The sequence below is a fragment of the Pleuronectes platessa genome, chromosome 5 (assembly GCF_947347685.1).
Source record: "Pleuronectes platessa chromosome 5, fPlePla1.1, whole genome shotgun sequence".
NCBI lineage: Eukaryota > Metazoa > Chordata > Actinopteri > Pleuronectiformes > Pleuronectidae > Pleuronectes > Pleuronectes platessa.
The window spans coordinates 19,306,169-19,332,468 of NC_070630.1; the positions used below are offsets into that span (position 1 = coordinate 19,306,169).

The 26,300-nt window shown below is 41.1% G+C and overlaps 1 protein-coding gene across 1 annotated transcript; it reads right to left on the reverse strand.

The window, feature by feature from the left end:
• Window positions 1–786: 786 nt before the first annotated feature.
• tbx4 (T-box transcription factor 4) lies at window positions 787–16,897 on the reverse strand. The gene is made up of 8 exons (XM_053423336.1): window positions 16,754–16,897; window positions 16,265–16,359; window positions 7,505–7,624; window positions 5,749–5,896; window positions 2,226–2,378; window positions 2,029–2,117; window positions 1,554–1,789; window positions 787–1,445 (listed from the first exon to the last, which is right to left on the reverse strand). The coding sequence occupies exons 1-8, from the start codon at window positions 16,895–16,897 to the stop codon at window positions 787–789; spliced, it is 1,644 nt and encodes a 547-aa protein (XP_053279311.1).
• Between the last annotated feature and the right edge of the window lie 9,403 nt (window positions 16,898–26,300).

A 26,300-nucleotide genomic window follows, 5' to 3' on the forward strand; every position in this document is an offset into this window, starting at 1 on the left:
GACATATGAGCGGCAGCAGCAGCAGAAAGTGGTGATGCAGCAGGCAGGCAGCTGAAGAGTGGGCAGTGCTCTGAAAATATAAGATAGGCTGCCATAATCAAAGCTGTGCACTTGATATAACACATTATTCACCCATGTTTATAGTATGACTTCATACAAGTTACACTGTTAATCTCTTTGAGGAAAAGGGTGAACCATTTCTTAATGGAACTATATATAGTATTCTTAAAAATGTACATCTATTTTAGGGACCAATGGGCTTGGCAGTGAGAGCGCGTAGGAAAATCTGAAAGCTTTGAGAGATACTTTTTAATTGGATTTATTGACAACAAGAAAACAAGAATCACATCAGCCTCATCCTCTGAACTTGTATGTATCTAAAACATATAGTTTAGCCTTCTAGAGGAAGAATAGATTCTGCTAATTTGCCCTTATCTACTTCTTCTTTTTGTCTAAAGAAAGTATCATTATTGCTTCAGGTTAGCTCGCCAAGACTCTTGGGGTAGTAAGTTGTAGTGGCAAACTTGAAACACTGATCAAGACCTATGCTTTGCATTTAAGAATGGAAGAACCACGTTACTGTGCTTGATAAAACGCTTATAGTACAGATTGTACAAATCAACAAGATGAGGTCAGCCACTGCTCGTCAAATACAGTGTTGTGTATCATACTGCAGTTGCTTTAGTGGGGAATTCATGGACATACATGGCTTTGGTTACCATTCCTAGGCATCAGCAGCCTGTAGTGGAAACCTTTGGACATAACAGGTTTCTCTAGTGGTCCACATTAGCTTTCAGTCCAGTGAGTCCCTGCGCTGCTCAGCCCCACTTGGTACTGGTAGGACGCATCCCGGATGGATAGAGTGCCTTGTGTTGGGTAAGCTGGGAAATCTCTGTGAGGCCGGAGAGGTGACCCTGGCTTTTTTTGGTACAGAGAGGGATGGCCTGACCTCTCTCTGGATCCTGGAACAGCTGGAGAGCACGATGAAGAGGAGGAGGAGGATGAAGGTATGATGGGCAGACCTCGCTGGACCGAAGTGGAGTTGTAGAGACCCAGGTCCGCCTGCGACCTCGACACCATGGACGATGTGGGATGGGGTACCACAGGTGTGACCGCGGCAGCGTTGGTGAAGTGAGCCGTGAAGGGCTGGTACGGAACACCCTCCACGCTATAACGAGGGTAAGGCTGCATTGTAGCCCACATGTTGCAATTGATGGAAGGGGAGTTGGTCAGGTCATCTGTGTCGGCCGCCCCGGATCCAGACTCTGTGTCCATACTGCCATACATGCAAGCTTCTCTAGAGGTGATGGCCTCAGTGCAGTATGGATGAGACAGTAGGGACGATTCATAAGAGGGAGCTGAACGGAAGTAGTGCTCCTCTGAGCCTACGGACGAGGTCTCCAGATACGGCCGCTTACAGCCAAGCTCCAGGTGCCGGGCATTATCTGCAAAGGGATACAATTAACTGCATTGGCTTTAAAGAAGAAAACTTACTGGAGATATCTAAATGTGCACAACCCTCTACGATTGCTGAACCATGACTGAGAAAGTACCTCTGTGTTTGAAGCAGTGGTACAGAAGGCTGGGGTCTCTGCTCTGAGAGAAGTGGTTAGTGATGGGATCTTGATGGTCTGAGTTAGACAAAGGAGCCCCAGCCTCGTACTGAAAAGAGGACAGGACCTGAGGGTGCCCCGTTAGAACTCCTGCGCCGAGCTTCCCTGCAAGGTGACTGTGTGACGAGATGAGCCTCTGACGAACCATGTTCTTTGAAATCACTGGATACTCTTTCCTACGGATCCGTCGTGCAAATAGAAAAGAAACAGAGTCAGTTTGCCGTGCGTGCCTACAATTCCACTAAACATGGTCTTTCAAAGAGACGAGGTAGACTCTTTTATCAAGACACATAAATAAACCCCTTGAAGTGCTTATTTATATACAGTATGTCAGGTTTACAAGAGAATTCCAGAGATCTATGGGATTCTATAGGATCAGTTTGACTTTGCCGGTTTCTTTTTCCTGTAAACATACCCCTGTAGTCTTGAAACACGCAGATCCCCTTCTTCACTGCCTCGGAATCCCTTGGCAAATGGGTTGTTCTCTATTTTCAGCTGTGTGATCTAGGGAAATAATATTTCATGAAAGCTCTCATTCTATTTTTTAAAAGAAAGCACTTTTAATAAAAATGTATAGGAACTTCACATCTGTATAGTTGCCAGTTGCTGTACCTTGTGGTTTTGATACGAGGTCACAGAGATGAAGGCTGTCTCATGAAAGACATGAGTACAATACGCAGTGTTCTTGGATCCAAAGGCATTGTTCTCATCAGCTTTGACTATGTGTAGTCTGGGCTGGTACTTGTGCATAGAGTTCAGGATGATCTACACAAGAGAAGAGGCCACACATTTCAAACACTCACAAAAAAGTCATTAGAGTAACGGTCAGAGAGTCAGCTGCTTGAATTAACATTACCTCTGCAAGGGATTTTACATATTCACACCTTCACAATGAGCCAAAATTTACTGAATGGATTTCCTCAACACTTTGAGGAACGATTGGACATATAAGTTTGGAGCTGACCTGTATAAAGAGGTGCTCACAGGATGTTTTTTCTTCCTTTCTAAATTTAAATGTAACATGTTGAAATGTGTATATATATATATATATATATATATATATATACATAATTTTTTTAAGAATTCCCAGGGACTAATTCATGGATCTTGATGAATAAAATTAGGCATATTAAGGAAATCGATATCTGTGACTGTGTGCATGTTGGGCCTTATGTGAGTGCCTCATTCTAGATCCGTTATTTGTTTTTCAGTGTTCCTTGGCAAAGCAGACCCATTGTGCTTTCAATAAAAGATGATCCAATCTACAGTTCAGTTAGACAACTCACGTTCGATCATGTAATATATTTATTACAACAGATTTAGTTTTTGGCGTCTAGGCTCCAACTTAAATCACTCCCCCATACGATTACACAGGAATGATGGGAGTGATGAGCAAATACTTGTAACCCCCCCCCCCCCGTTGGAGCCTACAGGTGGATGCTGGGGTGGTGGAGGGGATGAAGCAACAGGTAGCAAAACTTCAGCAGCAGTGCGAGCAAGAGGGGTTGATGGGAAATGTCTCTCTGGTTAAATAGACCACCTGATGGGTTTCTGTATAATCTTTTAAGTTCTTTACCTTAAAATGTAAAGCGCCTTGAGATAATGCATGTTATAATTTGGCACTATATAAATAAAATTGAATAAGAAAAATTAATTGAATAAGAAGTATCTATTTGAACACTGCCAACTAACATGCATAGTATATTGTATCCCTGTTAATGTCTATCTCCTGCTAAATTCTGTGTTAAATAATGTAGCCCTTTAAGATAAATCAAATAGCCCATCGAAGCGTTTCTCTACATCTTTCATCTCATCACACTTGATGTGGAATCTGTGTGTTGTGTGTCAGCGTAGCCGGTAGCATGTGTTGAGCGCGTTTAGGATTGTTTCCGTGGCCACAGGTCGGCTCACCACCATCAGTCTGCTTACCGCAGCCTAGTGCTGTGCCCAGTGAAGCGTTAGCAACAGTAGTGGGGTCATCACTAGTCCAGCTCTGTCAACACCGATGAACATCAAGCTCTGCACCTCGGCTCCCCTCCTCCTTTACCAGACACTCTTGAAGAGCCTTCTCCTCTAGGAGGCTCGGAACAAGAGGCAAAGGTTGATGAGGGCAAAGGGAGCGAGGCTCAGGTTGAACACCAAACGGCCGCACTCACATGCTTCTGTTGCCGAGGCAGGCTGGAGACAGAGATAAGCCATTGGTTGGTTCACCAGAGGCTCTCTGTTGACCTTTGTCTGCTCTGCTGTCTGGCTGCTGTCTGAGGGTGATACTGGAGACTCTTGGATGACTGTCTGAATGCAGTTATCATAGAAGCCTTCCTTAGATCACTGAGGAGCTAAAGATGGAATTTCCTTTCATCTTTCTTGATATAAAAACATTCAGACAGGATTATTTGCTTTGACTGATGTGCTTGACATGCGTTCTTCAGAAGACAATAACAATTATTTATTACGAAAGAATATAATTACCCAAACCTTATTGCCAGACAAGAACTTAGGATCAGATTATGTCCAATGTCTACATTTAAAAAACATTTCTCTCTGACAATTGCTTTTCTTTGAGAAGCTTGGTCTGGCCCGGCTTAGGCTCTTTACTCCAGGTTACTAACATCTGTTTGCTCTCTGTAAACAACAGATTGTTTGTATTGCTGATGCTGAGCAATTTTGTTGTCATGATAGTGGAGGGTGTGAGTTTAATGAAATACAGAGATAAACAAATAATTTGGTTTTGAAGGACCTTGAGATATATAAAAAAAAAGTGGTATAGACCATTGAAAACTGATTCTACAGTGTGAGAACCAACTACTCCATAAAGAGACTGGACTCTGTAGAAGGCAGATGTTCAGTCAGTTACTAAAAAGACTGACTAGCAGGAATTCCCAACTCAACAGTTGTCTGCACCCTACCTCACAAAGCAGTACGAGCACAGAGGCATATTCAGAACTATAGTTCAATTATTCTTTCATACATATTCTATCAAATGTGTAGCGAATGGGAGTTCCTCCGCTCTCCTTCGAGAGGCACTGACCTTCTACACACCTCCTGGTCTGGGCGTCATCTGAGCTCGGCTTGGCCTCTAACTCGCTCTGTTCTCATTACTCGCCCTTATCACAGTCAGGCACTCAACTCAACCTGACAGCGGGCCCCGCCACTGATCTGAGAGGTTATGAACCTAATGAGCCCGCCCATTGATGGTATGGCTTCAGACAAGTTATCCCCGAGTTCCCCTGGGGAGCGCTGCCACAGTCACACTCTTCACCTCCCTCTGCCTCCTCTCTCTTTCCCTCCATTCTCTATCATGCACTCCTCCACAAATTTGAGATGCAACATTGTATATTGTTACCTAAACCTATATATAGTAATATATAAAGTAATATATCTAAATAAATAAAAAATGATATATATATACATATATACTTACTACTTACAAAGTCTTTGGACATGGCAACAGTTTCCAGGAACTATTTTATAGGCCATTGAGTAGACACATTATTCAATTCCATATTAATCTTATTATTTATACTGCACATTAGCCGTTTTCAAACCTGAACTCCAGAGGATGTCAACAGAATTTGGTCTGGACTTTTTCAGGAGTTTGTCTTCGACACATGAACAAAGCAGCAGGAGGCTGGTGCGGGCAGGCAGACACAGGATGTCACATAGTAATTCGGCTGCGGTGATCACATGTTTTTATTTACCGCACATCCACATAAGCATTGGACCTTATCACCAAAAACTCTCTTGACATCTTTATTGGTGTCTTTTTACGTGTGTGGCACGGCTATTTCATTTTAAACTTTTCCTTCTGTCGCAATGTGAAAACGTCATCAACGCACCCACTCGCTCATGATAAATCCTGCGGAGGATCCCCTGCTGTGTAAATGGGCTCATTTAGACAAGGGAGTTTTTATTGTGGGGCTGGACATTTGTGTTCCCACACACAGCCCCTCAGTAGAATCTTTAGAGTTCAGTGCAAGTCTGAAAGCAGCTTGTGTTATTGTCACTAAAGTGTCACCACAGATGCAAATTATAGACAGCTGTTGCCATCCTCTCAGATTTTAGCTGCTGAACTTGTGAGTAACATTTTAACAAAGTAAATTGGAAAGATGAAATTAAATATAAAGTAGGTACTCACATGACCGAAAGGGTCCAGGTGATTGTTTGTTAGTTTGAGTTTCTGAAATGAGACCAGCTGCCTCATCCAGTGAGCCCCTGTGGCAGGAGAGTCTGGGTGCACATAGAGTCTCCCCGGCATTGCTGGCTCTGCCTTTCCAGCCACCATCCTATAAACAGATTAAGAGAAGTGCAGCAAATTTAGACGAAGGAAGCAATGACAAACTCATATGTATTTGTATTTGTAGCTATATGTTACTGTTTTAAAGAGCCAGTGGCATTGTGTTTTTTAGGGAATACCTCTGTGAACAGGATTAGGAAACCGCTGCTCTCAACCCTCACAGTATTAAATCCCCTAGACTGCAAGGCGGTGGCCTCTGCGAAAACATCATTACGAATTGTGCCTCTCCAAGGTGTTGCTGAGGAACACCAGAACCCACCAACTGCAGGCCATGCCACAAGATCAGAAAGTAAAATGACTTCTTTCTGCTTTAGAGTTGGGGCTCTTGTCAGCTTTTCCTGTTAAAACTTTTTCGTCCACCCATGAGTAGAAGGCAGTGCCAGCTTTTATGTGGTTCTGGTGGATGGAGGATTCCAGAGTCCTGACCTCCACATACACAGTCAACTGGAGAAATGTTGAGTCAAATCCTGAAGCTTTTTCCTCTTTGACAAGTGTCTTGCCAGTTCCCTGCAGCACGGAGCCATAGCCAAGGATGATCTGCAGTAACACCCGACTATCAGACTATGTCACACTTAGAGGTTCTGCTCTGCTTTCATACACATACACTAAAATAATGAAGATATTCATATTAGATTTTGTCACGATGCCTCTATAAGTCAGGCCATCCCTCTCTCACCAAATCAGAACTGTATAGGTAACGACCTATCTTAAATAATATTATGTTGTTAATGTCCTGACACATACACAGTTTATTTAATTACCGACACATTGCCTCAGTGTGAGCCCTGGACTGTTGCTGGCTGGTCAGCTTTGTTCATAACATGTGTTCACAGTGTGTTTCACACATTTGTTAATGTGCCCCAACAAAACTGTCAGCATCGCGCAATGACCAGCGATTTTAGTTTAGTACCAATGCAGGAAACGGTGTTCCCTCTGTGTATCAAACTAAAGATAACAACCCTGACTATACTCTGATCATGTATATTCAATAAAAAACATGGTCAATCCGTCCCTTACATTTACAATATGCAAATATATTGCAGAGAGGAGGACTTTTAATGGAAACAATAATATGATTAAAGTAATGCAGGCTTTTGAAAAATAATTCAATAGCAAATTCTTAGAGATTGGTAAATAATATGTCAGATGTATAAAGAGTATTCCTCTGTCTTTGAACCAAATCCTCGAACAGAACAACAAACACTGTTTTGAATTCACTGCATTTCCCAAGATTCTCTTCTCTAGTCTTTTGCCCAAGAAGTGACTTGACTGAGAGTGGAATGAGAAACCAACCAGGAAATTCCTGGTTCACTTCAGTTCCCGTGATGAACCCTTTTTTAATCGGTGACAAACTGTGATGAGGATCAACAGTAGCACAGTCAGGAAATCACTGAACTGGCCCAATAATGTCACTTTTTCAACCAAATGCTAATACTGGCTAAGATTAGACATCAGCTACTGGTCGTACCATTCCAAGTAAAAGACGAACCCCTGAACTGAGTATGTGTGTGTTTAATTACTTATGAATTCAAGTTTTCTATACTTGAATTCTATATTTAATTGAATCGGCCCAGATTCACTGACCTGAGAAACTTACCACTTATTATCACAGAACTTGTAGCGATGATCATCAGCTGGGACGATGTCAGTGAGTAGGATGTACTTGGTTTTGGGGTTCATCCCAGTCACTTTGACCTTGTAGCTTGGAAACATCCTCCTGTTGGAGGAACGAACAGGGAAGTTTTTAGAAAATCTCAAATTTATTGTGTAAAGCTTTAACAGTGTAAAATATTCTGAAAAAGGAGTTGACCTCAGCCATTAACTTTAGGAACTGATCTAATTTAGTGGATGCTTTTTATCTTCCTTAGCATGGCCTTTATTATGTATCTATGTTAAATGCACTTGGTTGGGTCCAGTATATGTTGCTATATACTTGTATGATGCATATGAAATGACCTGTCCTTTTGCAAAGTTCAAGGTGTAACAGAAAGGTCTGCACTCTGTGTTCGTCTTTCTAATCCTGTGAGCCAGTTGGGTGTGTTGGACGAGTGTAGTATCGGCACAGACACTGCAGATGAAGATCCGATTAACTCATTGACTGCAGATCACTGACGTCCTTAAGGGACTGACACGAGCGAGGTCCCACACAGAGGTCATGGGACTGAGCGACGGGCAGGGTGAGAAGCTGCCGTCTCTGAAACTTGAAACACCCTGTACCTGCAGAGTCATTTGATGGAACCTACTCCTACACAGGTAATCCCAATAAGCACATTACAGAATAGGAGCCACTTGCCAAAGCTCTTCTTGATGTTGACCTTACTGTCAGTAACACTTCATCATCCCCCCCCCCCCCCCCCCCTCATCTTCACTTCCTGGTAATAATTTGTGTCCATGCAGTCATTGATTTGGAAGAGGACTCGAATTCTTATATACCATAAAAATGTTGGCAACCCACCCTATCTTTCACCTTTTGAATGCCCCGAAACAAAAAACAGAATATGCTGATATAGCCGCCGAGGCCATAAAACACATGAAGAGAGCTACCTCTCCTGACCTCTCCTGGGAAACCAAAAACTTGTTCATCCCATCTGCACTAAAGAAAACTCAGCAAAGGGCTCTGTGGCTCCTTATAAAGTCCTAAGTGGTTTTTAATGGCACCCTGGATTGGACAACAGTTTCGACAGCAGACTTGTCATTGCTCAAGAGGCCACAGTCAAAAAGGCCTGCAGTTTATATGTGGGTGTTGTGAAGTGTTTAAACATTGGAGAACACTTAAGTAAGCCTTGCAAGTTTTTTCAGAGGGCGCCATTGCATCAAAACACAGATTTCCATACCTGTTGTTTAATGTGAATGCCTATCTTAAAATTCTCGCATTGCTGACACCATCTGATCATGTTACTGTAAAAGCTCACTCACATAAGAGAGAGAGAGAGAGAGAGAGAGAGGAGATAGGGATTGAGGGCAGGTAATTTAAATCTCTCTCTTAGGCTTCAAATCCAATCATTAGGAGAGATCAGTCACGGTATCATCCTCACTGAAAGATGGCTAAATCCCAGAGGTGCATTCAAAACAGACCTCTGCTGATCTCTGGCTCCACTCACATCATACAGACGGAGCAGATGGGGGACCGTGTCAACACATGTGGCCCTCAGATTTGTGTATCATGACTGTAACTACCAAGTGAGGGCATCTGCTGCAGCCCCCCCCCCCCCCCCCTCTCCTCCCTCCATCAAATGAGTCTGTCCCGCCTGTGCAGTCTATGGTCCTGCCACACGGACGAAACCGAATCTCAGACACAAATGGATGTTGCTGAGTCTGAATGCTCCATGGTTGTTAGTAAGATACTAACTTAGCTTGTCCAACTCTTGCATATGCTCTCAAGGTCTCCTCACCAGGTTTGACCTTATAACAAAAGTATTGTTTCTTATAGCCAGAGTCAAAGTAGGGGACAATTATGTGCCGTCATAGAGAGGGGGTGAGACACAATAAATGACAAGTATGGAATTACTACTGCACACACAAAAACTGACGGAAACACAGAGCTGTGCCTCACTTGCTCACTTGTAAACCGTGTAGGGGGGGCTGCGGCAGAGGCCCTCACTTGGTTTCCATCCACTCAACATCACAAACCTCAGCTGAATAATTATATTCATTTGAAACTATACATCTTGGTCATTTTTGGTGCTTTTAGAGATGTGTAAACAAGAATACAGGACAGTTCTCTTTAGTTCATCGTTGTACAGGTAATAAATCTATCACTTCTTCAAAACATTTACTTATAAGATCATTCACATTAACAATGTCACGTTTTTAGTCTGTGCTCCATGACAAGCTAATGTTCATGTAAGGAAGCACGGTGGGGATTGTATAGGTTAGGGTTAGGTTTTGTTTAAGCATGTAGTTATGCTTAGGGTCAAAGTCAGTCTTGGAAAATAATGGGAGTCAATCTAATGTCATCAGTCAATTAAATCTAATTTTATGTGTTTAGCCCATATTAACAAATCACAATTTCTCTCATAGGGCCTTAACAAGGTGCGACATCCTCTGCCCTTAATGGTTAACAAGAGTAAGAAAAAACTACCCCAAAAAATCCCTATTAACAGGAGAAGAAACATAGAAACCTCAGAGAGAGCCACATGTGAGGGATCCCTCTCAGAAGTGCAATTATTGCAAAAAGAAAAGATTGAATGCATCAATTATAAAGCTCGATATTTTTTTTCTCAGGACTTGCCCCTCTTCTTGATGGAGATCACACACAACAAAGCACAGGCTTAAGTGCAGATATAATATATCAGACTTCAAACTGCTCTTTCAGGACCACGGATAGCACCACTGAGACAGGTGTGTAAAACAGTTATAATCTTAAATATTTAATGGAAAGTAATCACAACTTCCAATCGCACAGTGAGCTGTCGACATTTAAATAAATGCAGACAGTTGTTTTCATGTGATAATGTTTATCTATAATGCTTTACTTTACTGACATGTTAAAAAGATTGATATTTTAGTTTTGTAGCTGTTTAATATGAAAGAAAGATTAGAATATTTTTGCACCTGGATACAGACAGGTGACAATAAAGGAAAGACATAAAGTTTATAAGGCCTGGTGAACACTAGGGGATTTTCAACTCTTAACCGATTAAAAAAAATGAGAGAGTCCATAAGCATAATGGCGGCAAATCCAAAGACTTGGGAGGTCACAGAAACTCGTGAGATTATTCCGTATTATACCGTCTGAACTGGAGTGTGGAAAACTTGCATGATTAACATGACTTCGTAGAAAAAACAAACATGGTGCAGGATCGATGTCATCAGCTTGCTGCACTTGTCTGTGTTCTGTTTTGAAAAATAAATGAAAAAAAGAGAAAAAAAAACTAAGGATGTAGTCATGGCTGAGAAGGTTGAGTTGGCTAATGCCTTTTGCAGTGAAAGCTGGAGGTAAGTGCAGCAGGCCTTAGTAAGTGTGCCGCCAGCTCTTATAAGTGTCTGAACTCTACTGGATGAACATGATTCTTCAAAAGATATTCTCTCATTTGGTGTTTCATGACGTAGAGAGCTGAATAACATGTTGGGGACGAGAGCTGCTGACTGGGAAGTTAATTACATCATTGTCATACTCATCAAACTGGGTTAGTGACCACTGGGGACCTATATGGACTGAGATGAAAGGTCGGTTTTTGTAATGTATTCTAATGAATCTAATTAGTAACGTATTCCATTAGAGTAAATAATGAAGACTATAAATTAATTCAAATTACCACCTGCTCAAATACGTGCGTGTGCGTGTGTGTGCGTGTGCGTGTGTGTGTGTTTGTGCGTGTGTGTGTGTGTACATATACATATATATATACATATGGTAGTGTGACTAAATGAGTGTAAGGGGAGTATGAAAAATGGAAGGTGCAGAGTGTATGTATGATATCAGTGTCTGTGTGTGTGTGTGTGTGTGCGTGTGTGTGTGTGTGTGTGTGTGTGTGTGTGTGTGTGTGTGTGTGTGTGTGTGTGTGTGTGTGTGTGTGTGTGTGTGTGTGTGCCAGCTGTTTCTCTTAACATTCCCACATGTTTCGGCCATTCCCTCTCTGGGAATCTCCAGTACCACAGTGAGATCAAACGCAGCGTTGAGGGGGGGATGATGAAGCGCTACGACCTAGCAGACTCAGCCTATGGTGGGCGCCGGATTCCTCTTATCAACCCGCCGCTGCTCCCTTGACGGGCTGTGTACAATGAGGGAGAGTGAGGGAAGAGCTTGGCTGGGCGCTTTGAAACGGGAGGATTATGCCTGGACAATGACACTCACAATAACAAGTCTTCTAGGCTCAGCTAGGTTCTGCATGGGAGTGGGCTGAGCTAGGTTCATCTCAGAGTGTTGGGAACATGTGGGATCCCCTGAGTGACAGCAGGGTTCCTCTGCATCTGCGTCTCCTCCCGTGCCACCTCTGCACTGACCCCCCCTCACATGACAAAGGATTGGATCACAAACCTTTTCTTTTTAAACCACGGAATACTTGAAGTTCAAGTTATTTTTTAACATTTTATTTTTTACAACAGGTTGATCATGTTGTAAAAACTGGCTTTATTTTTTTTCTTTTAATCACGTTTGCTCTAACATTCTCACATGAAACAGGTTTGAACTTTGTTTCCTGACCCTTCATTCATGTATGCAGTATAACAATACCAGATGTGTATTATTGTGTACCATGTGACTCCAAGTATAATTATCCTCCAATAATATATCATTTTTATCAATGTAAAAGTACTGATTGGGATTTACATGATATTCCAGTTGCTATTTCTTAAAAGCAGGTTTTCATTAATATATTAATACGATTTCATTAAGTTAACTAAAAAATATTTATTAATGCAACTTTGCATTTTATTTGGTGAAATTGTATTCATATTTGCAGTTAATAAATGCAAATACACTATTGGGAGGCAGTTTTGGACACACAAATGTATCCGCCAGTGAAAGCACGGTGAGTGATAACAGTATTGTTCGCTTTAACCTTACTTTGGAACAAAATCACAATGGTGACCAAATTTACCTTTTAAATTGTTCAAAAACTATGTTTTCATTTGTTTATAAGATTTCAACAGTTTATCTCATTATTTAAATCTACAGTAGGAACACCTCATTTATTATCAGGCACTCACAGGTGATGTCTTTAGGACGTGTCCTGTCAGAAACACATCCCAAAGACACAAACCTTCAGACACGACTGCAAACATCACAAAACATTGTTAACTGTGACTGTCGGCAGCTCGAACCAACAGTCACTTCATCAGGTGATGTTTGCAATGACTCACATAACGTTTTGACAAGGCTCCCTCGCACAGGCTCTCTGCTCGCATCAGACTCAGCACCCTACTGATCAACACTGCCACTTCAGCCTGACCACTCCGTTTTCACGCTTTCCCCTTGACCTTTGACCCTTTTCTGTTGGTTATGTTCAGATTTGACTAAAGGGTCCAATTGCCAGGAGGCTGAATGTGACACCTCTGTATTGCAAGCCTCAGCTGTATGGTGGCATGTGGCAGAACGACTGATCCGAGGGCTGTTAAACACATTACAATACACAATACAATGTTATCTAAGCCAGTGCTTTCATGCACCCACGTGCATGGGGACTGGGACCCCCAAAGAGGTTATTGATAATCAACATAAAACCAGATCACTTGTTTATAGACCTTTAAAATGTTAACGAGATGAAAAAACACATTTCACAGTCTATGGCTGAACTGTGCAAACACTTGAAGACAAATGTATGCTCTGTTGAGAAGATGCCGATAGAAAGTTTTTCATTTGAAAGGATCTGACGAGAAATAATGCTGAAGAGCTAAACTGCTTATTTGTAAATATGTCTCTGAAGAGCAGATACTTATACAGCATTTAAACATCTCACTAAGCCCGTTCAGATTACTAAGGCTTTGGTAGTATGCAGTTATTTAGAGGTTACTGATGGAGAAGACAGACTGGGGACTGCCCGGACTTCTCAACATGGTTTCATCTTCTCCAGTCAGCAGATATTAAAGCTCCAAAGCTCCTGCTGTATGACTGTTACGACTGGTGGAATGTTTATTTGTAGTACTGTCTCCCTTACCGAGTACACACACACACACACAAGCTTTTTTCTATTTTGTTATCTGCAATGCTTTGTGATACAATACAATCAATAATTAAGTATTGTAAATAATTTGGCTTCTGTTTAATGATTGAAAATCGGACTCTGATTACAGAGTAAGCTGATCACTGTTTACCGGGGTGATATCAGAGATTTGACAGAATTATATGTTATGTAATATTTTTTTATTATTGTTGTTGTTGTTATTATCTGAACATTATGGATAGCTGTACAATGAGTGGAAATGAAGAATGTTTTCACGGAGGAATGTTCATATACCTGATCCCTGTGCTCCCACTGCCAAGACTAATAAGCCCCATAGCAGATTGTTAATGTACCAAGTAACGGTCTCCGACAGACACTGATTCCGAATATCAACATGTGACTTCTCTGTCCCACTCACATCATGCTCTGCTCAAACATCAGATTCAATGTTACTGGGCTTCGCCAACATGCCCCTTTCAACATTACCAAATATCTTATAACAAGGTGAGCAGCTCTACATGCACTATTCATAACCTACCTGAATAATTCATATTATTCATTCTGAGTTTTCTGTTGATCCAGAGTTTCTGTGACCTTCAGAGCAGCAGCACAGCCGCCACTGCTGCTGACTGGCTGTAGGTGAAAGCATACAGGTTCCCAGCACAGCTGCATAGCTGAACCACTGCACAGCCCTTCAAAGGGCTTTAAGGATTGAGAGCCCACTTTATCAGATGGACAAGGGAAAGCCCATCTCTCACAGTTATGCAGCATTAAAGAAAAAATGTGGTGACCTTTTACATTTTTTACTGTAAAAAAAACCCATCCCATGGGGAAAGAGAGGCGGAGGTCGATTTAAGAGTCTACTCATTCTCTGGTTAATGTCCACAGGCCTCACTATCTAATCCTCAGGTCGCATTAAATCCAACAAGCCAAGCAGTCATTTGTGTTTTCAATTATGAAGTCAGTGCTGCAGGAACCATCTGTCTCTTCCTGAAAGACAAACCTATAACTGCGATATGTTTCTAATAGCTGTCGGAACAGATGGTCACCGACAGGTTTGATTCTCATTTCGTATAATTAAAAACAATATACTTAAACTTTAATTTCCATGCTCCAACACATAAGCTACTTTTAAAATGTTATTGGACTAACAAAATAACCCAACAACATTTTCTTGGTGAAATCACAATGGAGCTCTTTTTTTATTACATAACTATTTGAAATTAGTGGTTCGATTTATTGTTGAAATGTATTATTTTAGTTGTAGCAACATCGAACTGAACCTAATATTTTACAGTACGAAACACTATATATATTTAAATAATATCAATATATACTATAGTATAATATACTGTGGTGGACCGTGGCTCAGGAGGTAGAGCGGAGGTAGAGTGGGTCACTAGCCAGAAGGTCAACAGTTTGATCCCAGTCTCCCCAATTCCACACACTGAAGCGTCTTTCAGGAAGACCCTGGACCGCAAATTGCCTGACGACTGTGCAGCAAAACTGAATTGTAAAGTGCTTTTAGTGGTATATACAAAATAAATGAATAAAACACTGTATGTAAATATAAATATGAACAGACAGATGTAAATATACATCCACACTCACACACACACACACATATATATGTGTGTGTGTGTGTTTGTCGTATACAAGATTACCTACTAAGTAAAACTTCTCAAGTACTCTACATAAGTTTTTAATTTGGTGGTAGCCTACTTTACTTGATTCTTTTTTTTATAATTGTATTATTTAGCTGATTATAGTCAGTAACTAAGATTTTACATTGAAACATTTCTAGAGAATTAGTTCAGTCTATCTTTGTTAAACTTTTGAGTATGGGTCATTACCTGAAACAGATTATTTGATGTTAAAGTTGAAATCTTATTCACTCGTGGTTGATTTTACAACACCTGAAAATCAACAGCTGATGTGGTTTAATTCGACCGGACAGAGAAACGTGGGGGCAGCAAAACAAACCCCAACAGAGGTCAGGCAGTGATTGGCCTTTTTCCATCACTCTGAGAGAAACTGTGATCTGATTTTATTCTGCACACATCATGAGTGTGTGCGCAGCAGGAAGCAGTGAAAGGAGCAGAGCAGCTGTCTGGGAAGCTGGAGGTGAGCAGTCTGTCGCCTGCAGCTCTTCATCCAACAGCTCAGTGTGGCTGCTCCTCACTGATCCATCGCTGCCTGACACATCTCCCACTGATCTGCTCAGAAAAAGGACTTCTCTGGGTTTGTCGATGTATTTTTGATGAAAGATAGCGTTGTATACGAACTCACTGACAATACTTTGTATTTGCTGAAATTATTTCATGATAAAAGTCAACGTGTGGTTGACCAGTCAATCCTTTTTAACGTGAAGTTGCCAAATCGCAAACCAGTCGAAGCACTTTCACCAGTGGGTTGATGGCTTGATCACCACTGTGTTACTGACTCAGTTACAGGTAGTGACGCAGGTTTAAATAAAACTCCACCCGAGTAGAATGTCTGAATTCTCCCACCACTGATTATTAAAGTAACTTCTAACGATGGAATTAAAAGTTCAGATACACACATATTTTGACTCTGACTTTTTAAGTTACATTGACAAACATTTCTTTTAATCCTTGATTTAGAAAATGTCCCCAAAACTAGTATTTCAAATTAAAACCTAGAGTAAAGTGACAAATGTTGAATATAATAATAAGTAATGATTTTCTGTCGTTATGTGATGATGATGATGGATGTTGTGCTACGCTACTAACCTGCCTGCTTTAGTAATGATCATCTCTGTGCCGGCCTCGTGGAACTTCTTCCACAGCTCCCGCTCATGAAGGATGACCTTAATGCTCTCAATGTTCTGAGCGAGAAAAAGAGAGAGAAGAAATCACTGTGACACTCTAAACAAACCAAACCATCACCACGGTCTATAACAAATAAGGGTATGAAGAAAAAACATTATCATGAATTATCAGGATATAAACACATACTGAGCTATTCTTAAAATCAACTGTAGTTCGTGTCACATTAAAAATCCACATTGTATTGACTGAAATCATTTATTTTGGGGGAGGTTCATTTAACTCCTCAGAAATCATCAAAACACAAACGAGACTTGATTGATTTGTAATTGTTTTTTTCCCCAATCAACAGTCCCTCCGTAGCATGAGCTATCTAAGGGATATATTTCCTCAATAATTCAGTCATAGGAAGCATCTGTGTGTGTTTGGGACATTAGGTCTCCATGTGTGTACCTGGTCAGGCTCATTGGAGCTGGGAATGGCGGAAGCTGTGGACAGGCCCAGTCGTGGCTGGTGTGGGAGGAGATCTGTCTCCACACTGGTCTGGACTCGGCTCACACATTCATCCGTCACAGCTGAAGCCTTCTCCTGCAGCATCTCTGCAGGATTAGAGAAATACTCAGCTGTCAGACGCATCAGTGAGGAGCTGTGACAGCACAGACAAATGTCCGCTGTGCATCAGGTCCGCCATGTGACACTGATCAGACGCAGACTCTCCAGTGCCAGTAATACATGTTATGGATCCCATACCATCGTGGCAACTAGCTGTGGTTACCTCAATATCACCACACTCTGCTTAAATAACCAAATACAGTATACAGCCTATGGGCCGACACATGTTGAGGACAGCCACTCGGAGCTGTTAAAGTCACATTTTAAAATAATCGGAAATGTTGTTAGCCTTGAAGCAGGAGTGTAAATATATAATCTGAACCTCTTTTTTCCCAAAAATGTATTCATAATCATTTAAATTTCTTACTGAGAATAAAAAGATGATTTGCATGTACTATATGTATTAATGATGACAACGAAAAATTTACATTTGTTTAAGAAGTACTGTATATGTAATATAAGTACATACTGTATATGTAATATAAAAAATTAAAAAAATATATATGTATAAAATACTTCATTTATATGTGAGAACATTTTTATTATTGATCTGTCATTTTTACTTTTTATATATTTAAACATTCAATAACCTTTCAATGCCATTTTACTCTCTTTATCTACAATTAGTTGAAAACATATCAAATTTAACTTTTAATTAATAATTATAATGCCATGATTTAATACTTAATAATGTTTAATTCACTTTATCTCTTTCTGTACATAAACACACACACACATAAAATATGTCTTCATTTGCATTAATATTTCTAAACCATCAAAGGCGGACATAAAAATCCTGCATTTCCTTTTCTCTCAGCCACATCTCCATATTTTTGTTATAGATTTACTAACTCAGTGAGAACCATCTCACTTGTTTGAATTGACCAAAAACTTGGAAAATAACTTGTGCTAAATTGATCAACATAATGTTTTGGGTGGCGTCTTATTACCTGTTAACGTGACAAAATGGTGGAGACGGATGTGAAGGGAAACCTCGTGTTCAGCCGAACATGACTGAGCACCAGGTTAACACTGTCTCCCGCTCTCCTGACTCAGATGTATGTTATTTCAATTGTTACATTCAACACACACATCCAACATATTAGGAAATAAACTAAGCAAAATCACTCATCAGATTTCAGATATTTAGATATAATTAGTGTAATACTCAAATCATAATGACATACAAATATAAACATAATTTTAAACAAATGTTTGGAATTTGTGTGGCCTCTCTTAATTGTTAGTGGCTCATTTTAAATCTTAAAAATAAACTTCATGTTCAAAACATAGCTCCCATGATGCAATGGGGCAAATATTTCACTGATCAGTGCATTAGTTTTCTATTAATTGTTCCTGAAGAAATTGTATAGGAACTAAAGTCATGAAGAAGTTGTGAATTTTACTCACAGAATCCCGACCCCTCATTACCATCTCATCTAAGCATCGGCCCCCACGCACACACACACAAACACACAAATGCGTGCACACACACACACACACACATATATAAACCCTGATCTAAAGAGGATATCGTGGATAAAATATCCAACATGGTAGCACAGTATTAAAAACATTGGCAAACTAGATGCATATGATTTTTTTTACAGGAAAGGAACAAAGAAAAAGAAAAAAATCGAGTGATAGTAATTTAGCCCAATGGAGGAAGTATTTATCCTTGTCATTATGTTGATGATAATTTATCTTTCTGATCATGTTGCAGCTACTGTATTGGAGACTTACTCCTCTAAAATCCTAATCATCTTCTCAATTATCTTAACTACCAATCTTGCTAAAAAAAAAGACCAAAACTACCGGCAGCAGGTCAGAGTAAAACCTTTTGCTTTCCTGCTCCTAAAACCTCAGCGGTGTTCATTCCTCACTGAGGATGAGGGCCTGTAAACACAGAGTGGCCACTCTCTTAGCCATGAAAGTGGAGAGGCGGTGTCCAGTGTAAACTGATGGAGACATCTTTGAAAGCTAATAAAGATAAGGGCTGACAGAGAAACTGCTCTTTTTTTTTACAGTGTGAACCTGGGCCTTTCACTTCTCCTGTTTAACTGAGAAGTGTGAGCTGGAACCAAGTGTCTGTTCCTGTTGCTGTGGACATGAAGGGCACACACTCCATCACGTGATACCTGTCAACACTAGCAACAAGTTAATATAGAAAAACAGTCCTGACATCACTATGTTGGACTTTGAGTGCATATACAGTGCCTGCTGTTTGTACTGTAAGAAATCTTTGCTTCAAATGAATCTGCTTGTAAAACATCCCAACGCACCAGAAGAAGAAGCACATGCAGCGCCTGTGCAGTAGTGACAAACATTAATGCTCCTATGCAGATGTGGAAAGTCTGGAAAAATACAGCGGATGAGTTTCCACCCAACGATCCCTGGTGCACATTTAACTACAAATTTCATGTAAAGATCCATTTTCAATATTGGTGGGGAAGGTCACCATCAGCCTGCAACAAATTCTGTACTGACCATATTCTTTCAGTTGAGCAGAAAGCAGGACAAATCCAAAAAGCTCCAGAAAGAAATATACCTATGAGTGCTGTCTGAAGAGGTTTGTTCTGAGAGAGACGTGGGGGAGAAATGTCAATCTGCCGCCATTTTGTGTGTGCAGCTCTGATGCGAGGAGGCCTGAGCATCAAACACTGAAGGCTTTTGGGTCAAAATAACACACAATAAAAGCATTTAAACAAATACATCTTCCAGTTTGACAGTATGTCATTCCACTTCATTTACAATTCACCTGTTGTAATGATTGTCTAAATGAGACACATTAAATGTGAGGCCTGAAACTGATCCACCATCACTACTGACTTATGTGATGCAGTCACAGAAACTCAGGTATGACTTCAACTCCTATCAGAGGTGACTTTACAATCCTGCTACTTGAGATAACTAAGAAAAGAACATCACCTAATACCATATATTTTTTTTTTAATTTGGTGTATATAGTATTTTTTTGTAAAGTAAGTAAAAGTAAAAGTAAATCAGTTTTTCAAATATTTAGACTCTTATTTTGAATAACAGAAATGCAATAAAATGAAAAACCAATACCTCTTGATTTAAATAATAATAATAATAATAATAAAAATGAATTTGTTGCGGTTGTACATTTGTAAATTTGAGCAATATTTGGCATGGTAAGATTATTATGTTATACATTTATTTCATTCATCGAACAAACAAAACAATTTAAATGCAAACAAAAAATCTCAAATCTTTACTGAAAGGAGCATCAAGAAGAATGATCTATATAATCTGCCCCAGTTTCACAAGTCATCAATGAACAAGTAAATAATTCAATAAAGTAGTTCCAGTTTAGTTCTCTGCCTCCGTGTTTCTGTCCATCACTGTCACTGAACCCTTCCACAGCACAGAGACAGGAGCAGTGCCTCACCGCCTGACACATGTGTAACCAGCCTGTAACACGGTCTGTAACACTGTCTGTAACAATGTCTGTAACACTGTCTGTAACAATGTCTGTAACACTGTCTGTAACAATGTCTGTAACACAGCAGCCTATAACACTGTCTGTAGCCAGCCTATAACACAACCTGTAACACAACCTGTAACATAACCTGTAATACAATCTGTATCACTGTCTGTAACCAGCCTGTAACCCAGCAGCCTGCCTGCAGCGCTGTTTACTAACAAGCAGATAATCAGTAGATAATCGATGAGCCAGCAGCTAATGAGCGGCTCGTCTCTACTGTACCTCCCGCTCTCAGTCATCTGCTTAAATCCATCCCCCGCACAGCGGCTCAGCGGCGGCTCAGCAGCGGGACGCTGCGCTCCCTACGGCGCCTGCACGTGCTCCTCTCGGGGCGTCTGTCCTCCGAGGCTCCGCAGGCTGCGGTCGCGGCTGTCCGCTGGAAGTGTCTCTGCGTCGGGCGGTGAGACGCTGCCGTAGTGCCTTTCAGCCTCTCCAGCACCGAGCTGCGCTCCGCGCCTGTGCACTGCTACCTCAACTGGGGGACTCAGTGGGGTGTTCTCTTGGATTCACACACACACACACACACACACACACACACACACACACACACACACACCCTGGTACACGGTGGAACAGGCTCCACTGACGTTGCTCAGCCCCTTGATGTGTGGGGGCAGCGGGGGGGGGGGGGGGGGGGGGGGGGGGTGGCTGACTTGTCCCCCTGCTTCTCTCCCCGCCGCGGCCCTGACGCTGCTGCGGCCCTGTGGAGAACTTTAAGAGCCCGATCCTAGGTTAAGGTCACCAGGCTGCACTATGTGTCAGTGGAGCCTGTTCCCCACCGGGTGACCACACACTGCTGTTTAAAAGCGTAATGCACGTGATAAAAAACACTGTTCACATGTGACGGAATTTATTTCAGCTTTATAAAGAACCATGGTTACTTCAGGGAAGAAAATTACTTCAGCGCTCATCAGCGAGGCTCGAGAATAATAGTTCACCCCCCAAAAAAGGCCTCCACATTTAACATATCAGCGAGTACCCCAATCACAATCTGATTTAAAATACAGAAACAATCTGCTCCCACTGAATAATCCCGATATCGCTCTCAACTTTTTGAATCGACATGTAGAATAACCTGCCAACGGCCAAAAAGATGGTTAATATAGGCTCTCTTGATATAGCTACTTTATTATATTATTATAATAAGTCCACCATAAAATGTATATAATGGTGTATATGCTGCTTTGGACTAAAGCACAGTTATTTTCCTATTTTTACAGTGAAGTATTCTCATCCGTGTGTTGCCCTTTATTAACATGGAATTAACATGAGGTGCTCTGAAGCTGGAGACACATGAACCTTCCAGGATTATTTGTTCCCAAATGTTTCTCTTCATCATTGGTTTGGTTTGACTTCGATCCTCAACAAGGAAGCTTGCAGTCCCACAACCCGCAATAACCTGCACGGGTAATAAATAAGGGAATCAAAAAATAAATGGAGTTATAAAATTACTACCACTCAAATAAATCTGGATTATAATTTGTCTCCCCCGTTAAACCTCTCTGCTAAATAAAATCGTAGTAAAAAAAAGCTAATGTGGAACGGCCTGAATGTGGAACCACCTGAAAATAATATCGAGGGAATTCTTTGAAGCAGCAGTTATGCTGTGGCACGTTGCGTGTGTGCGTGTGTGCATAGTAATAACACAGCGTCAGGCCTCAAACGTGAGTGACGCACCGTCCGCAGGTGAAATATGCGCCTGTGGTTTTTGCAGCAAATGAAGCGCGTTTATAAATCAGGTGCCAGTGTGACTTATATGTCTGCTGATGACATGAACTGTGCGCGCGCGCGCGCGCGCGCGCGCGTGTGTGTGTGTGTGTGTGTGTGTGTGTGTGTGTGTGTGTGTGGCGCTCAACCCCGACTTTGTCCAACTGTTGAAAACTTGAGTAAAGATTGAGCTGCTGCTTCATTATCTGTAATTTCAATTAAAGCACACACACACACACGCACACACACACACACACACACACACACACACACACACACACACACACACACACACACAAACTCAGGCACACACGCGCGCGCATCCCCCCTGCCTCTCACACACCATAAACACCATCCTTTCCTTAATTTACCATTAAAGTCCACAAATTCCAAATTTTTATTTCATGAATTAATATTTATAATTCAACATCTAATTTGTCAGTTAACTGAACTGTTAGCCGATAGCTCAGCACACCCGAGGTGAGTGCTGTGATTTCACTAAACACTACAATGTGGCTGTATCTTTATTTAAATCCAACCAAACACAATGATACATCAACTTGAACTCATCCAGAGTCTGTAGCCTAAAGTCTATCACATTAAGCTTCAGGCAGAATTTGGGGCCTTGGATAAATCACGAAATGTTACACACAATATACTATAAGTGTTATTAGTAGATGTACATATGGGTTATTGTATGTTCGACAACATGTTTACTGCGGCTGACTTTAGGTTGTAAAGCTGCACAGATGTGACACTAACCAAACCACTTGTTCATGCTCAAATTGAATATTCTTCATTTGGACAGATTTAGCTTTGCAGCAATGTACCAGTCTCCATAGGAAAATCACAGTATTTTATCACAGGTTAAAAAGGATCAAACAGCAAAAGAAAACTTCAGAAAAGAGGGAGCTGCTTTGAAAGAGCGTCTCTATCCCTTCTTACCTCAGCTCTGCTCTCAGCGTGTCCTGACCTCTGTGCTCCTTCACTCTCCTCTCCACTGGGGGAATGTCAGTCCGCACTGTGTCCAGCCCATGCAGCACCTCTGCTCATATCTGATGCAATCAAAAAGTTAGACTTTTTTTTGTATAGCAGCAGAATTGAGCACAGGTTCTGGAAGGGAATTGAACCTCCACACACTCCCACAGTCACATGGTCTGAGCAGTAGGAGGTTTTAGCTGCAGGCAGTCTGACACCAGCGTTGCACCGGGAAATATGACCTCCATTTGGTGATCACTCGAGACACACGCCACTTTTCACACGACTCAGCTCCAGGTCTCTTTAAAAAGTACCTATTTTATGCCCTTACTGTATTTCAACAATAATGCCTTAATGAAATTAAAGACAAAAAAAAAAAAAGGATTTATTGCTGTATCCGTCGCTGAATCTCCAACAGCAAGTATATCTTCAATATAATAGTCTGCATTTATGAATTTTATAATTGTAAATTACAAAAACGACCTTGTGTTCCACGCAGTGTCAAGAGCACGATGTTTGAATTATATCTATTATTGCACAACGTCACTTTCCAGTAAAAAACACATTTCTCCGAAAGTAGTGATGCTGAATTTTTCCAGTAAAAGTTCTTTGATCCTTCTTTGTTGCTGTTTTACAATCTGAGAAAACTTTATTTTTAATATAAATAAACTGTTTTAGAAAAAATTGAATGTCTGAAAAATGCATCCTTGTCACAAAACAGGTAGGACTATGAAAATGTGTCATTTTATATATAATTATTATTAGGCATGATGTATAAAAGGGAAATTTTTATTTCAGCAATATTTTGAGATATGTACAATTTTTGATGTTTAATGGTATAGCAAGGTGCAAAAAGTATTTAAATCTCTTTGTAGCTATGAATATTAAATGTAGTTATGGCACACACACACACACGCACACACACACACACACACACACACACACACACACACACACACACACACACACACACACACACACACACACACACCTCTGTGTCTTTGCAGACTGTGCTGTTGTTATTATATCAGCCAGAGTTGAAAACCAGGTCATTTTCGTGCTTCAGGACACGGAGATCAGATTATTTTCAAACTGTGAATCTGCATCTTGCATTGATGGAAACACGTCTTCTCCACGGCTGAATGACGGATTCACACACAAACTGCTTTGTTGCTCATACAATTTGTGGCAAATTGAACGATTTGGTCTGGTTAGAAATGTTTTCCCTTCCATTTTCACCTCCTTGTGTAGCATCAGTGCTTTAGGCTGCATGTCTCAGACACCTCTGCCACTGACAGGCTGAGGCAGCGGTTCATCTTCAAAGTGGTGTTGTGGATAAACTGCTTTGGTTTCACTCATTTGAGGCGTAGCTGCTGTTGGTGTCGCGGTTGAAGGAGTGAGGGGGTGTCAAATATACACTGGTGGGAGTCGGGCCTTTTCTCTCCCAAGCAAAACATTTCTTTGTGTAATTGGCCGGACGTGGGGAAGTGGGCTCTGGCTAACGCACGCCGCCACATTTCTGCCGCCGTCAGTCCGAGGACTCTCCGTTTTTTCGTCTACAGTCGAAATGGCGGAAGGCTGAGGCTCCTTTCTTATTAGCCTGATACAGTGTCAGCTCCCTCCCCCTCCCTCATTCTCCACATGGCTTCATATCTAAACGCTGATTGGTCATTTTCACTCGTCCCGGCCAATGCTGAGCCTCGAGTGGCCACAGTACGTCACACACAAGGTGGAGATTCCCGCTCCCCTCCTCAGGCCTTCACTGTATTGTTGTTCATGGCTGACCTCCAGCACATTCTCTAACACATATCATGATGGAGTTGTCCTCTCCACATCTCACCTATGTGTAGCACCATGAAAACTCTAATGTTGTATGAAACCTTTATACCTACACTCATCAACATTTATAGATAAACACTGGCTCACATGTGTGTAATGTGAAAGGTGTTGTATGAACCCACTGGAAGATATCACACAACTCTGCACTTCCCTCCAGCTCCTCTGAGCGTTTTAGCATCTTTTAGCTGAACGAGGATCTGCCCGGCACCAAACAACAGACAGCAGAGGTGAGTCACAAGATGATGTGGAGAATTTGCAGAGTCAGACATTTTCTCAGCAGTTGGTGAAGACTGAAATGAGATGACATTTTTGATTTACACACCATAACCTATTAAAGGGACAATATATCATTGGCAGGCAGTTCTGTTGCAAAAATAAAAACAAATCAGAGAATTTCAGGCCTCTTTTTTTAGCTCAAACTGTTCTCACACATGACACGTGTTCACCATAACAGCAGATTTAGCTTAGAAGGTATCAAGTCTTCCTGGAATCATCCTTTGTATTAGCTGAAATGACAACTCTTGTTGGCCGAGGTGGAGCAAACTAACAAGGTTAACATTAGCAGCCCTCTGTGTGTCCTGTACAAGATGGGTTAAAAGCAGAGGTTAAATTTCCCTACCTGTATGAGTGTGCCTGTGCATGTCTGTGCATGTGTTTGGGACAAATAAATGTATCTTAATTTTAATGAGTTGGTTGAAAAAAAGGTGCCTCCTTCATTTGAATATTCCCAACTAAATTTTTTTGAAAGGAAAATCTTCAATATGATGAATATATAATGTAAAAACTACGTAGTCTGTAAAGTGACGTGTTCCAGGATAAAACTCAGAACGTCTGTGCCAGTGGATGATCCATTATGAAGAAACAGCATCCTTGTTGTATTACAGAGCTGTTTAGCCCTGGTGTCAAACTGTGATAAAGACCAATATCGGAGACAGTCTTACATCAAGTGGCTGAGTTTGCTCATTAGTCAGGGATCTGTTGACATGTTATCTGCGACCTCAGAGGTAACGATCATTTTATCCAAATCATCTGTGGCTCTCCTTGTCAGTTTCTCATTTAAAGACACTGCAATCTAGATAAAAGGTCCTGAAAGGAAAAAGTAAAAAAAACCTTTTGACAAATATATTCTTTGGTCCTGAAATCAAAATTGATCAGTTGATCATGGATCGTGATCGTGGTGGCAGCTGATTGTGGATAATGATTACAACTAGATATTGATTGATTGATTGATTGATTGATTGATTGATTGAACAGTCCTCAAAGTTTTGAGGACCTTAGATTCATAGAATATAGATGTTTGAACTAAATTACACTTGATGTGTGTAAAAGTTAAATGTCTCGGCCTGAAGGGGGTGA

Bases quoted from the DNA above. Each gene is read 5' to 3' on its own strand.
- tbx4 (XM_053423336.1), bottom strand. From the start codon at position 16,897: ATGCTGCAGGAGAAGGCTTCAGCTGTGACGGATGAATGTGTGAGCCGA. The intron at 16,360-16,753 runs GTACACACATGG...TTTCTCGCTCAG, and splicing joins GCTCCAATGAGCCTGACCAG to AACATTGAGAGCATTAAGGT. The intron at 2,379-5,748 runs GTGAGTACCTAC...TCTCTTGTGTAG, and splicing joins ACCTGGACCCTTTCGGTCAT to ATCATCCTGAACTCTATGCA.